Genomic DNA, 14,297 nt, shown 5'->3' with positions numbered 1-14,297 from the left:
ACCAATTGAGGGACAACAAAACTCAGAGCAAATACAAGTGAGCAATGTCATAAATTATTTATCCTCTGAAAGTCTAACACAGGATCAAATCAAATTACTGGAATTGGTTCTGGGGTTTCATTACACTGCTCATTTCAATCTCTTTCAGACTATGCTGGATATCAACCGGTGTATTAGAAATGTGACACTTAAGAAATATTTCTCCTCTAACAATGGGTAGATTATGGATAACCAGACATGCTCCACTACTCATATGCCTGATTTTCAGATCTTTCAGGAAGTTTGTGACGTTGTAACACTTCAAAGTCTGGCACAAGAAACAAACAATCATCAAGGACAGATGAATAGTGGAACGTCTCTAAAAGAAAAATCAAAATTTTACCCTATACATACTAGGGGACCCATTATAGAAACCTTTTATAACAGAGTTGAGGCAGATTTACAAAGTCTTAAGGATACTCCAGATCCTATTGCATATAACCTCTTGGTTAAACAGCAAGAGGCTCTGAGGTTGTTAAAACAAAATGACAAAACAGTCATACGCCCTGCCGATAAGGGGGGCAGTATTGTGGTATTGGACAGGGCGGATTATATCTCTGAGGCTCTACGCCAGTTAAACAACACACATCACTATAAATTTTTGGATAAAAATCCTACTTCTGACTATGGTACAGCCCTTACCCAAATCTTGGATGAAGGGTTGGAACATGGGTTTATCGACACACAGACAGCTGCTTACTTGGATGTTAAATCTCCCAAGATACCCATGTTCCACATGTTTCCCAAGGTTCAAAAATCCTTAAGTGATGTTAGGGGACGTCCCATAGTCGGTGGAATAGACTCCCTTTTAGAAAGGCTCTTGCAATGGCTTGACTCTATCCTCCAACCTATTGTCACTTCCCTTCCATCATATGCCAGGGATTCCGAACACATTTTAAATCTCGTTAAAGATCTGAAATGGGATAAATCTTTTACCTGGGTTACAGTAGATGTGGTCTTGCTATATTCCTCTATACCACATTCCAAGGGTATAGAGGCAGTAGCTTATTTTTTGCATACTCATACTGACTACACTGATTTTTAGTCATACATTATTCGTATACTTTTGTTTCTCCTTACTCACAATTTTTTTTCAATTTGAAAATAAATATTACCTTCAAAGATGTGGCACCGCCATGGGGGCAAAATTTGCCCCCTCATATACAAATCTTTATCTTGGCAATTGGGAATTGTGCCACACCTTTGGAGATAACCCTTTCAGGTCCTATGTGCATTTTTACAAGCGCTACATAGATGACCTGCTTTTCGTTTGGTCAGGCCCCCCTGATATGATACCCATGTTTTTGGAATGGGTCAATAATAATGACATTGAACTTAACTTCACCTCTACATATTTATTTATCAGGTAAACAGGAGGACAGTGTTAATACTAAAGTATACCGCAAGCCTATCTCTGGAAATACCTTGCTGCAAGTGTCCAGCTGTCACCCTAACAATGTTTCATATGCAGTAGCCAAGGGTCAATTCTCTAGCCTCAAAAGAAACTGCAGTAGACAGCAGGACTACGTGCAGGAAGCGAAGCTCCTTGAGAAGAGATTTTTTCATAGGAAATATGCCCCCAGCCACATTAAGGAGGCTACAAAACAGGTTGACTTAATACCCAGGGATGCTCTCCTCCTTGATAAACCCAAAGGAAGAGACAATACATTCAAAGGGGTTTATTTTGTCACTACTTACAGTGCCCAATATTTCAAAATTTGTGGAATAATTAAAAGACATTTCCCTTTATTGGCAGCGGACGATAAATTGACTGACTTGGTACGTCAGGGTGTAAGATTCTCTTATGAGAAATGTTCCACTTTGGCATCTCTTCTTTCTCCTACGCAGCTTAAACAGCAAACTAGACCACAAAGCTCTTGGCTTAGACATTTAGGTATGTTTTGCTGTTGTCACAGAAAGTGTAAACCCTGTGACTATGTACAAGTCAGCGATACCTTTACGTCTACTGCCAATGGTCTTACCCTATCAAGACTTGTTTAAATTGTACCTGTACTAATGTTATTTATCTTATCACCTATACCCTATGTAAAATACAATATGTAGGTTTAACATCTAGAGATATTAATTCATGTATTCGAGAGCATATGTCTACTTTGTCTAGGAGGACATCTACTACCGCCCTAGTACAGCACTTTGCCACCTCACATAATTGTGAATAAAATACATTCAGATGGACAGTTATTGAAAAGGTTGTGGTACCCAAGAGAGGAGGTGACATTGATATCCTTCTGGTTAAATGTGAGGTGTCTTGGCTTTTCACTTTGAGGACCAGAACACCCCAAAACTCTAAATATGACCTTATAAATTTTTGGTAGTAATAGTATTTGCCTGTATCCTTTATCATGCTAACTATAGTGTTGTATAGTTTTTACATAGTGGTAAATTACTTAGCTCCTCTTTTACATAACTCCTTCACATACATACATATATATATATATATATATATATATATATATATATATATATATATATATATATATATATATACTGTATTTCTTTGTTTCCCATGACGGTGTCCCCTTTGATATCAAGCTATATATTATATTCTCTCTGCTCCTTATATAGGTAGCTAGTGTACAGGCAGTATTTATATATTCTTCCTTCATCCATATTTTGTACTTGGTACTTATTTTGTTTTCTTCTTGGAAAGTTAGCCTATATTATATTTTAAAGAATTATATATTAAATATATATTAAAGAATCTACATCAGTACATTAATGTGCATATATATATATATATATATATATATATATATATCCATTGTGATTCAAATTTTTGTACACCAACTGTTTCTCAATATTTTAGTACTGGATAGTATAATACAGTGCCTTCCATTTACCCCTTTCTCCCGTTTATCCTATTTCATTTTCTACATCATATCTCACTTTTCAGGAGCTTATTAATGTTATTATCATTATTCGCACTTTGTACTCTTTATTTATATATATTTTCTTTATATTTATGATAATATGTGTTATATAGTACTGTTTTTTGACATTTATTATGTATTGCTACATGAAATATTTTATTATAGCTTTTGTGCTCCTGTTATTTGCTTTATGTGTATATTTACCAGGTTTTTTTATTTGCTTATGCATCATGTTTGGGTTAATCTCTATAATTGCACAATATCTGAGGGTGTTTTAATCAATCAGTTTTAACCTATTAGAATGAGTCTTATCCCTTGTAAGGTGGAGCACTTACGGTTATGATTACGGCTCACTGCCGAAACATGTCAACCGTTTAGTGCTTTCACCCTTCTTTTTTGCACACTGAACCTGCAAGGTTTTTTAACTTTGATGTTTAATAAAGGAATTTTTATTTTAAGCAAGACCGCTTCATCAACTTTTTTACTATTAGACATTGTATCCCAAGGATACAGGATAGGATTTAAGGTTCATCCTCCCAGGGGCAGATTCCTCCTTTCCAGACTATCTTCAAGGCCAGAGAAGAGGACTACATTTTTAGATTGAGCCTGGAATCTAGCTTCCTTGGGAGTTATCGTCCCGGTACCAGTCTCAGAAAGAGGAGTAGAGTTCTATTCAAACCTCTTCGTATTTCCCAAGAAGGAGGGAACTTTTCGACCAATTCTGGACTTAAAATATCTCAACAAATTTATCAGAGTCCCTTCTTTCAAAATGGAGACTGTCAGATTGACCCTTCCTCTAATACAGGAAGGACAATTCATGACTACTACTATATATATATATAGACCAGTGAGTGCTGTCTTCTATTTCCTGTACTTCTACTTACATTCAGCACCCTGGCACCTATTAGTGAGAGTGCACCAGCCTCTGTGAATATTATATATATATATCCACAGGGATCACTTTCAGTTTCTGAGGTTTGCCTTTCTGGATCAGTATTTCCAGTTTATAGCTCTGCCGTTTGGCTTAGCTATTGCTCCTAGGATATTTACAAAGGTTCTGGGTGCTCTCCTAGCTGTGGCTAGATCTCAGGGTATCGCGGCAGCTCCTTACCTGGACGATATCTTGGTACAGGCTCCATCTTTTCATTTGGCAAGAGAACACTCAGAATTTCTTCTGAGTCTTCTTTGGTCACATGGATGGAAGATAAATCTGTAAAAGAGTTCCCTGGAGCCCAGTACCAGGGTGGTCTTTCTGGGAACTGTCATAGATTCAGTCCAAATGAAAAAAATTCTGACGGATCAGAGACGTTCCAAGCTCACTGCAATTTGTTGCTCCCTCCAGGCCACTTTAAGACCTTCGGTAGCCCAGTGCATTGAGGTGATTGGACTCATGGTGTCTTGTATGGTCATGATTCCTTTTGCCCGATTCCATCTCAGACCTCTACAACTATGAATGCTGAGACAATGGACAATTCAGACCTGTCTCAAGTGCTTGTGCTAGACAGCCTAACGAGAGACTTTCTCTCTTGGTGGCTTTGTCAAGATCACCTAGCCATAGGCACGTGTTTCTGGAGACCATCCTGGGAGATTGTGACTATGTACGCCTGGGGAGCTGTCTGGGGTCCCAGGAAGGCCCAGGGGTCGTGGTTTTGGGAGTAATCTTCTCTTCCAATCAATATTCTGGAACTACAGTTGATTCACCATGCGCTGAGAGCGTGGCCCAAGCTAGGTTCGACCCGGTATATCAGATTCCAATCAGATAATATAACCTCTGACACTTACATCAACCATCAGGGGTGGCTCTCATCAAGCAGAAGCAAGCCCCGGTGATTCTAATAGCTCCTTCCTGGCCTCAAAGGACCTGGTTTGCAGATCTGGTGAGAAAGTCCTCATTTCCTCCTTGGAGGTTACCTTCTCGGAAGGAGCTTCTAATTCAGGGCCTTTTCCTACACCAAAATTTAGATTCTTTGAAGCTGACTGCATGGAAATTAAACGTTTAGTACTGTCCAAGAGAGTATTCTCTGATAGTTAAAGAAAGAAATTATATGATGGCACCACTTACTATAAATAGTGAGAGTCTCTTTACCATACAGAACAAGGTCAAGTTGGCCTAAAAATATAGCTTATGATTAGTGGTATAGGTGCTAAGTATCAAAAATACAATTAACTAATATTCAATATAAGAAATTGAACAGAAAGGATACTGTAGAAGCACTAATTCAGACTCTTGAATGAAAAATATACAAAGGAAAAAACAAGGGTCACACAGAAAAAAGCCGGAAACACGGCAAAACATGTCAGGGAGAGCGAGCTGATGGGAGCTCTGTAAATAGTTTTTAATCCGACTTGCTAGCAGTAACTGTGGGTCAACTTGGTGCTGGGACCTGGGTAGTATACCTTGGTATATTTAGTCGATGGTGGTTAGAAGCCTTACGCTGTGCAACATAATTAGTTAACTTTACTTAACCTAATTTTACTCTGAGAATAACGCCAGGCAATATATCCGCTATACCGTTATATTTTGATGACTTAATAGAGCAATAATGCAATACTTTGGATTGTACTCATATTATATGAAGAATCTTTTGATCACACTCTGTAGTACTTATCAATATATTTATAGTCAATATTTATATTGATGTGATATCCTAGTTTATATATTACCTGATTATTCTCAAACTACAAACCAACAGTAGACATTTTGGTATTAGTTGTGCTACCTGATATAGAGACAATATTTAATTTGAAACTGATGCCACTGTAGTTCAACTATCAGAATATAATACGTGTACCATAATATATTTGGTGATGCAATATGAAATAATACTGGTAATAACAGCCGAGATTTGTAAAAGTAATTAAGCACCCATGTTTATTATGAAAACACAAATACTTTGATCCTACTTACAATAAATGTTAAACTTCTGATATACAGGTGATATAACTGGATAGCCCCTAAGTGCTAACATATTAGTACCAATCCAAAGATTATATGTGATATATGCTCTACTTCTGTGGGCCAATACTGGACATATCTATCAGGCCATCAGTACCTACCTGTATTGTACCAGTTATTCAACTGGACTCATTATCTGCTAGCATTTTAGTTTTTATTATACCCAGTTTTTTAAACACGTTCTAATAAGGATTTATATTTTATCTGTGTGACCCTTGTTTTCTCCTTTGTATATTTTTCATTCAAGAGTCTCAATGAGTGCTTCTACAGTATCCTTTCTGTTCAATTTCTTATATTGAATATTAGTTAATATTATTCTCGATAGTGTCATAGACACATTGATTCAAGCTCGTAAGCCAGTTACTCAACGCATCTACCATAAAGTATGGAGGACTTACCTGCACTGGTGTGAGGAATGCAGTTTTCTATGACACAAAGTGAAGTTTGCTCGAATTTTAGCTTTCCTCCAAGACGGTTTGGAGAAGGATCTATCTGCACGCTCGCTGAAGGGCCAGATCTCTGCCCTATCAGTCTTATTGCACAAGAGATTAGCTGATCTTCCGGACCTGTAGTCTTTTGTTAAGGCTCTGACTAGAATCAGACCTGTATTCAAACCTGTTGCTCCACCTTGGAGCCTCAATCTTGTTATTCGTGTTTTGCAGCAGACTCCGTTTGAGTCCATGCACTCTGTTGATATTAAGTTGTTATCTTGGAAAGTTTTGTTTTTATTGGCCATTGCCTCCGCTTGCAGAGTCTCTGAGATTTCGGCTTTACAGTGTGATTCCCCCTACCTTGTGTTCCATGCCGACAAAGCCGTTTTGCGTACAAAGTTAGGGTTCCTTCCTAAGGTTGTGTCAGATTGCAACATCAATCAGGAGATTGTGGTTCTTTCGTTTTGTCCTAATCCTCATTCTGCGAAGGAAAGGTTGCTCCATAATCATTATTTATAGCCTTTAGCTGGGGTGTATTTGCCTCCTACTGGTGGCCAGGTGTTGATATTCCCAACAGTAAGGAATGAAGCTGTGGACTCTCCCTGCCAGGAAATAAAGGAATTTATCTGGTAAGCATAAATTTTGTTTTAAACACTGATTACCTTCTGAGCGTAGCTTGTAATGGGATTTGAACCTGCAACCCTCTCCTACTCTTGGTTAAAATGTATCAAGAACAAATTAAATGTATTCAGAATGATTCAGTTCAGAGAGAATGTTTGAAAGGTTTTGCCCATTTTGAATATGGAAGCCACTTAGATGATAGTTTGAGAGCAACAAAGCTTAGAAAATTACATTTAGTCTATTTATTTAAAATTTCATTTATTTTCTATCTGTGGCATATGCATATAGCAGACAATCATCATCTGTGTTGCTATAGAAAATGATATCAGCCAAGTCTTAATGTTTTTAAAACAACTTAACATCCTTTTTACTGAAAATATTATTCAAATGCCAAATTCCACCCAACATTCGCATTATTTGGAAGAGCCAATCAGGGCTTTAGGCTTCAGACAACAAGGCTAGTTACTGTCATAAAGTTAGCATAAAATATATTGTTCTGCAGTTGTTATCAGCTAAAGACAATTAGGGATATGTATGTAGCAGGGTTATCCTTTAGAAGTCAGTAGGGTGCATTTCATGTTCTGGGAACTAGAAATTGCTCAATTTTCAAAGCTACATTACATGAAAAGGGGGTAAAATAAATAGTGGGGGCAGAAAAAAGCTTGGGCTATTAAAAGGACATTAAACCCCAAATTTTTCTTTCATGATTCAGATAAAAATGACTATTTTTTTAAAAAAAGTTTTCCAATTTACTTCTATTATCAAAATTATTTTATTCTCATGTTATTTTTTGTTGAAGAGATACCTAGGTAGGTAGCGTGCACATGCCTGAAGCACTACATGACAGGAAATAGTGCTGCCATCTAGTGCTCCTGCTAATGTATAACATGGTTGCAAAACTGCTGTTATTTAGTGCTGCAGACACGTGCACGCTCCTGAGCTTACATTTCTGCTTTTCAACAGAAGATAACAAGAAAACGAAAGAAATTTGATAATAGAAGTAAATTTGAAAGCAGTTTAAAATGTTATGTTCTATCTATATCATGAAAGAAAAAAATTGGGTTTTATGTCCCTTTTAAAGGAGATCCCTGAAAATAATGGAAGGATTTGCAGCCCTACTCCCCATAAAAATTGTTACAACTCAGTACATCAAAAAATTACTTAAAGGGATATGAAACTCAAAAAAATGATTTTGTGATTCAGACAGAGCATATATATATATATATAAAGTTTCTAATTCTGTTGTCAAATTTGTTTTGTTCCTATGTTCTTTGTTGAAGAGATTCCTAGGTAAATATTCTGTGCTGCAATCTAGTGCTCTTGGAAATGGATAACTTTCTTGCAAAACGTTTGCCATATAGTGCGCCTGAGGTTATGTCCCTGCTTTTCAACAAAGGATATGAAGAGCACAAACAACATTTGATAATATAAGTAAATTGGAAAGTTGTTTAAAATTGCATGCGTTATCTGAATCCTGAAATAAAAATTGTGGGTTTCATGTTCCTTTTAAACGTATAGTTATAAAGTACAGGTTAGTATCAGGCTTCCGTGTTTCGGTTTAAAAAAACCTAAACAACCTTGTTAACAGACAACAAGATCGTATGCATACTGTAACAATATGACTGGCATGCCGTGAAGCACTCGCTCTGGATGAGATTAAAGAGCACATTTTATCTTGGGGTACAGTGTAGGAGACGAGACAGCTTACTATAACTAATTTCCTTTAACATGTAGTTATGTGTTGGCTCTTTGTGAGTTTCTGCAGAATGCTGCCATAAAATAAACTGTGTTGATGGGAACATTTATTGAGCTGCGCTTTATGATTTTTTTTAATTTTATATTATTCTCTTTTAGTTTGGAATGTCCTAAACTGAACTACTCTCGGTCACCTGGTGAGATTAACTGGTAAGCAATGGGATATCTGGTCATTCTAAACTGCTGAAGGGGCACGAGGTGAAACGTAACAACTCTCAGATTTCAAGTGGTGTGCTAATTTATGCTCCTGCACAAGTCAATTGTGCTAGAAGTAAACTTTTTGCGCTTGTCGGTTTGCACTCATATTCTGAGTTTAAAGTAAACTGTTTTCACTTGTGCGCTAATCCAACAAGCGCAAAAAGCAGAAGTTAGAATATTGCATACGCTTTCACATATCCCCACCATAGAAGTCAATGGAGAAAAAAAAAATTAACACCCCACTCTCGAGCAAACCCGATCGCATATTCTCAAGTGCGCTAACCCGACATGAAAATATGAATTTTTCATATTACAATGTTCTTCACATACAATATGTTATTTTAATTCATTAATAAATATTTCTACATATATATTGGTTTTTTTTGGGTCAATATATTCCACACAACCATTGGCTGCACACTCTAGTAACCTATTTATAACTGTTCCTAATTGGCCACAGCAGAGAAGGTAACCTAAGTTACAACATGGCAGCTCTCATTGTTTTATAGACACTAAAACTTTATACTTATTTTGTCAATATTAAAACAACTAATGAAACTTTAAAAAATACATCTACATCTTTCTATCTAACATTTATTTAGTGTTTAATGTCTCTTTAATATTACTTCACTAATGAGAAAAGGTATTTTTGTGTTAAAACTTAAGATGAATATAAATGAAGAAAAGCTTAATGCTTTTCATTGTATTTTAGATTTGTCAGCAATAAACAGACACACGTGTCTCCCCATAAGAAAGCCCTGATCTCAGAATGTACCGGTGGCTGAAAAGAGAATACTGTTCACCAACTAGAGGTGCCAGCTATCCTTTATAATAATATTAGACAATCTGTCAGTGACTAGGCACAGTGATAGGTGTGGTCACGCAACGCCCCCTAAAAGTTCTATCTTAGCGCTAGGGATGGGCGAATGTTTTGTAACATTCCAAAAATTTAACACATTTTGTTCGTTCTTTTTGAATGTTTGTACAACATTCTAACATTTGTTTTATGTAATAGTATTTCTAATGCTAACTTTAAATGTAGTATTCAATTTGAATTTTTCTAATTAGTCAAAATTCAAATTTGAAAAATATATATATTTGTAATTGTATTGCTAATGCTCTCTTTAAATGTAATATTTGAATTATTCAATATTCTAGACAGAAACATTTGAATTGATCTGTATGTTTTATGTATCAATTTACTAAATTCCCTACCACGTGAACTATTGAACCTCTTAATAGTATTTGTTCAATCAAATGTTTCATTTGAAATTTCCATGTGGATATTTGACCTATAAACATTTGAAAAACCAGAAATAACATTTGATTACCGAATCTTAATGGATTTTCATTCTTTTTAACATTCGATTGTTGAAAACGAATGTCCACAGGACTATTCGTTCTACCAAGGGAATTGCACTTCACTACACCCACTCATCTCTACTCACGCTTGATCCCACAATGCATATTTTGTTACAACTGAACAGTAATTTTACCCCTTGGCTGCCCGCAACATACAAATCCATCATTTTAACTATATGGCTGCTAGTAACACGTAGACAGAAGTGATTTGACCCCCTTGACTTCCACTCACTTTTTTTTACTCCATATCTGTAATGCATTTAGGTATAGGAGATCTTTTATATTCAGGGACTTAAAAAAATGGAGATTTCAATGTCCATTATTTTTTAGAAGAATTTACTGCACAGCCTGCTAAAATACTGCACATATAGCAAACATTTCACCAACGTTGTCTTAAAGCTGTAAAGATAAGCAGGGTTAGGCTTTTTTTTTCTTTTCTACAGTTCATTTAAAAGAGGAGGGGGGTCACAATTTCCAATGTTGCCTGAAATGGGGAAAAAATAAATCATTCTTGACGCTAAAGTAACAATCAGATTTCTCCTTGAATCAACAAGCTGTTATACTGTCAATAGTAACTGCTTTATCCCTTTATATGCCGCTTCTCCGAAAAAACATCTAGTCGGTTTTTTTTGTTTGTTTGGTTTTTTTTTTAAAAAAAACTCATTTGGCAGTGAATTTCATGTCCTTATTATTCTTACTGTAAAGAATTCCTTATGCGGCTGTGGGTGAATTCTATGTTCCTCAGGTCTGTTAAAGGGACAGTCTACACCAGAATTTTTATTTTTAAAAAGATAATCCCTTTATTACCCATTCCCTAGTTTTGCATAACCAACACAGTTATATAAATACCGTTTTTACCTTTATGATTATCTTGTAGCTAAGCCTCTGCAAACTGCCCCCTTTATTCAGTTCTTTTGACAGACATCCATTTTAGCCAATCAGAGCTGGCTCGCTGGAACTCCATGTGCGTGAGCACAGTGTTATCTATATGACACACATGAACTAACATCCTCTAGTGGTTAAAAACTGTCAAAATGCCCTGAGAGAAGAGGCGGCGGCCTTCAAGGGCTTAGAAATTAGCATATGGTTTAGCTTTTAACTAAGAATACCAAGAGAACAAAGAAAAATTGGTGATAAAAGTAAATTGGAAAATTGTTTAAAATTACATTCTCTATCTGAATCATGAAAGTTTATTTTGGACTAGACTGTGCCTTTAATAAACAGGTCAGCTGATAACTGCTTATATAGGCCCAGTATATATTTGTATAATGTAATCATATCCTCTCTGAGATGCCTCTTTACCAGGTAAATAATTGCAGCTTTTCCAGCCTTTCTTCATGATGTAAATATAATTTCCCTTATCAATTTTGTCACCACTTCTTTTTCCATTTCTATAATATACCTCTTAAAAACTGGTGCCAAAAGTTGCACTCCATAACCAATAGATATTACTAATTATAATTAAACATTATATATTATATTCTCAAGTATTCCATGTCCCTTTAATGAATTTCATAATTTTATATAATTTAAGAATCCCTGAACTTACTGTCTCCACTTGTTGCAGTAACTTAAACAGGTAGAATCCTACTATATGTTTAAAATGTGGGGTAACTGCCTGCTACGCGCTCATAATTTCTTGGAAGATAAAGGCTTGTAGTAACGCCCCTTTATCACACATCATGGAATCCATTTTGAAAATTTGCATAATGTATCCCATAATGAATCTAGACACAGTCTGATCTATTAACAAATATATTTAAAGGGACATGAAACACTAAACACATTTCATGCACCTCCCTCTAATCATGGGAGCTGATATTTTGAAACCTAGGTTACACTACATGTATCTGAAAGAGAGTTGTTGCACATGTTGTCAGCACTGGTATGTAAGGATAAAGATACCAACATGGTGCCACTCATGGCTAGAGTAAGGCAGGGAATAACATCAATTCAAAGCTTATAAAATGTATTTAGTGTTTAATGTCATTTTAACCATTTGTATGTCTCTTTATGCCTGCACAGGGAAGTAATCTTGTGGGTGGAAAGAGATCAGTCACTGTGGGCTATCCAGGTAAGTTGCTGATCTTTAATTTCCCTTTTGTGTAAACCATTAATGTTCATATCCAGTTGTTCCTATTTGTATCTGTGCTTGTTATAAAACAATACATCTTTGTTTAGATGTTTAACATTTTCTATTTCAGCCAATTTGTGGGCATGTGTTAAAAATCCAAATACAACTTGAATCTTTTGTAACTTAAATGGACCTTTACTCAAAATGTCTCTTTAACAGAAAGTAAATCAGTCTGTCAATCAGCATTAGCAGGAAGTACATATCAGCCAACAAACATTAGCTGGAAGTACCTATCAACCAATAAACAGTAGCAGAAAGTACCTACCAACCAATAAACATTAGTAGGAAGTACCTATCAACCAATAAACATTAGCAGGAAGTACATCAGCCAATAAACATTAGCAGGAAGTACCTATCAACCAATACACATTAGCAGGAAGTACATCAACCAATAAACATTAGCAAAAAGTACATCAGCCAATAAACATTAGCAAGAAGTACATATCAACCAATAAACATTAGCAGGAAGTATCTATCAACCAATAAACATTAGGAGGATGTACCTATCAACCAATAAAAAGCAGGAAGTATGTTAGCCAATAAATATTAGCAGGAAGTATCTATCAACCAATAAACATTAGCAGGGTGGGGGCGGAGCTAGCCTTGGAGAGGAGCAGACGCATCTTTTAGAGCTCCATCGCAACTTTTTTCTCAACTTTTATATATTGAGCACTTACAGCTTCATCTATAAAAGTTTGCGATCACAGAGACACTAAATTTCCATAGATGAGTTGAACGGGACCCATAATATCATACTGAGGTCTGCTGCGGCCCTGGTTTTTGGGACCTATAACACTGATTTCACTGTGTTGTGCTTAGAAAGTGCACCTTGTCGTGGTAATAGGTCATAAGCAAGTATACAGCATCTGATCGCTTAGGCTAAACTTCTCATCTACTGCTCTGAGGCTGACCTGTTGCACACATGGAGTACTTGGAGAGATGGGAGTCGCAAGTGGCACAGCTACTAGATTATCACTTTACTTCACTAAGCCGGGAATTTGACGCCTTAATTGATCTAGCAGGAGAGAAGCTGTGTTGTGGGAAGAACCATCCGACGCCACATGTAACGAGCCGAAAGCATAGGCGAGAGGTCAGTACCCGAGATGAGACTGGTGCTGCCAGCCGACTGACTATTACCCCAAGAACGGATCCCCGCCACGCACCAGAGTTATGGCCCTTGACGGTATTTACTCTCCCCGACTCAGCCTCAGTCAGTAACGAAGCTCCGACACTGACCAGCTCTCCCCAAATAGACCAGTTCTGCGAACCTAGCTGCCTACCCACATACAAGAACCCTTCGAAACATCCACAGGGCATTTCTGGATCTGTCAACCTCAATCATCTGAGAGGGGAGCCCTCCCATGCCGGATCATCATCTAACAGACCACAACAATGGAAAAAAAGACAGCTGAAATCCAGAGACGTTCCTACCTCTCACGAGGCAGCCATTAACCACCCTTTCAGAGAACTGAGACGCATCAGAATAGGAGACACAGGGAGTCGGCGTTTCCATATTGGGGCACAGAAAGAGGATTCCGAAAACGGCAGATACCTGAAATCCTTAGTCTTTCCTGATCATGCTGCAGCCCTCATGTCTTACATTCCCTTACATAGACCCCCACATCTATGGCCAAAAGGGGACATCCTGAAGCCTCTAAAAGAAGGAATTGGCTAGCTGTGGTTGATCCGACGTAAGCGGTAACAGATTCATATATGTCACGCTTTGAATGTGACTTAGTGCTGTTACCCTAGAGAACTGTACAAACAAGCTTACGCAGACATTTCTCTTGTTGGACTCTATACCAATTCTTAGTGCTCTTAACCCCTAGTGATCTTGCTAAGTTTGTTCATATTGTCATCATGTAATATGTGCATAGTTGATTTCCATATTTACCACCGTTTGTGACAAC

General features: G+C 37.0%; 1 protein-coding gene across 1 annotated transcript in view; it reads left to right on the top strand.

Annotated features, from left to right (window-relative positions):
- The window catches only part of KCNT1 (potassium sodium-activated channel subfamily T member 1), a 497,185-nt gene that overhangs the window by 211,751 nt on the left and 271,137 nt on the right, over positions 1-14,297 (top strand). The window contains exons 5-6 of the mRNA XM_053696070.1: positions 8,793-8,843; positions 12,279-12,327. Of these exons, the coding sequence (XP_053552045.1) occupies positions 8,793-8,843; positions 12,279-12,327 (100 nt within the window). The remainder of the gene's footprint in view (positions 1-8,792; positions 8,844-12,278; positions 12,328-14,297) is intronic.

Source organism: Bombina bombina, chromosome 12 (genome assembly GCF_027579735.1).
Source record: "Bombina bombina isolate aBomBom1 chromosome 12, aBomBom1.pri, whole genome shotgun sequence".
Taxonomy (NCBI): Eukaryota; Metazoa; Chordata; class Amphibia; order Anura; family Bombinatoridae; genus Bombina; species Bombina bombina.
This window is presented reverse-complemented; position numbering and strand designations above follow the sequence as displayed.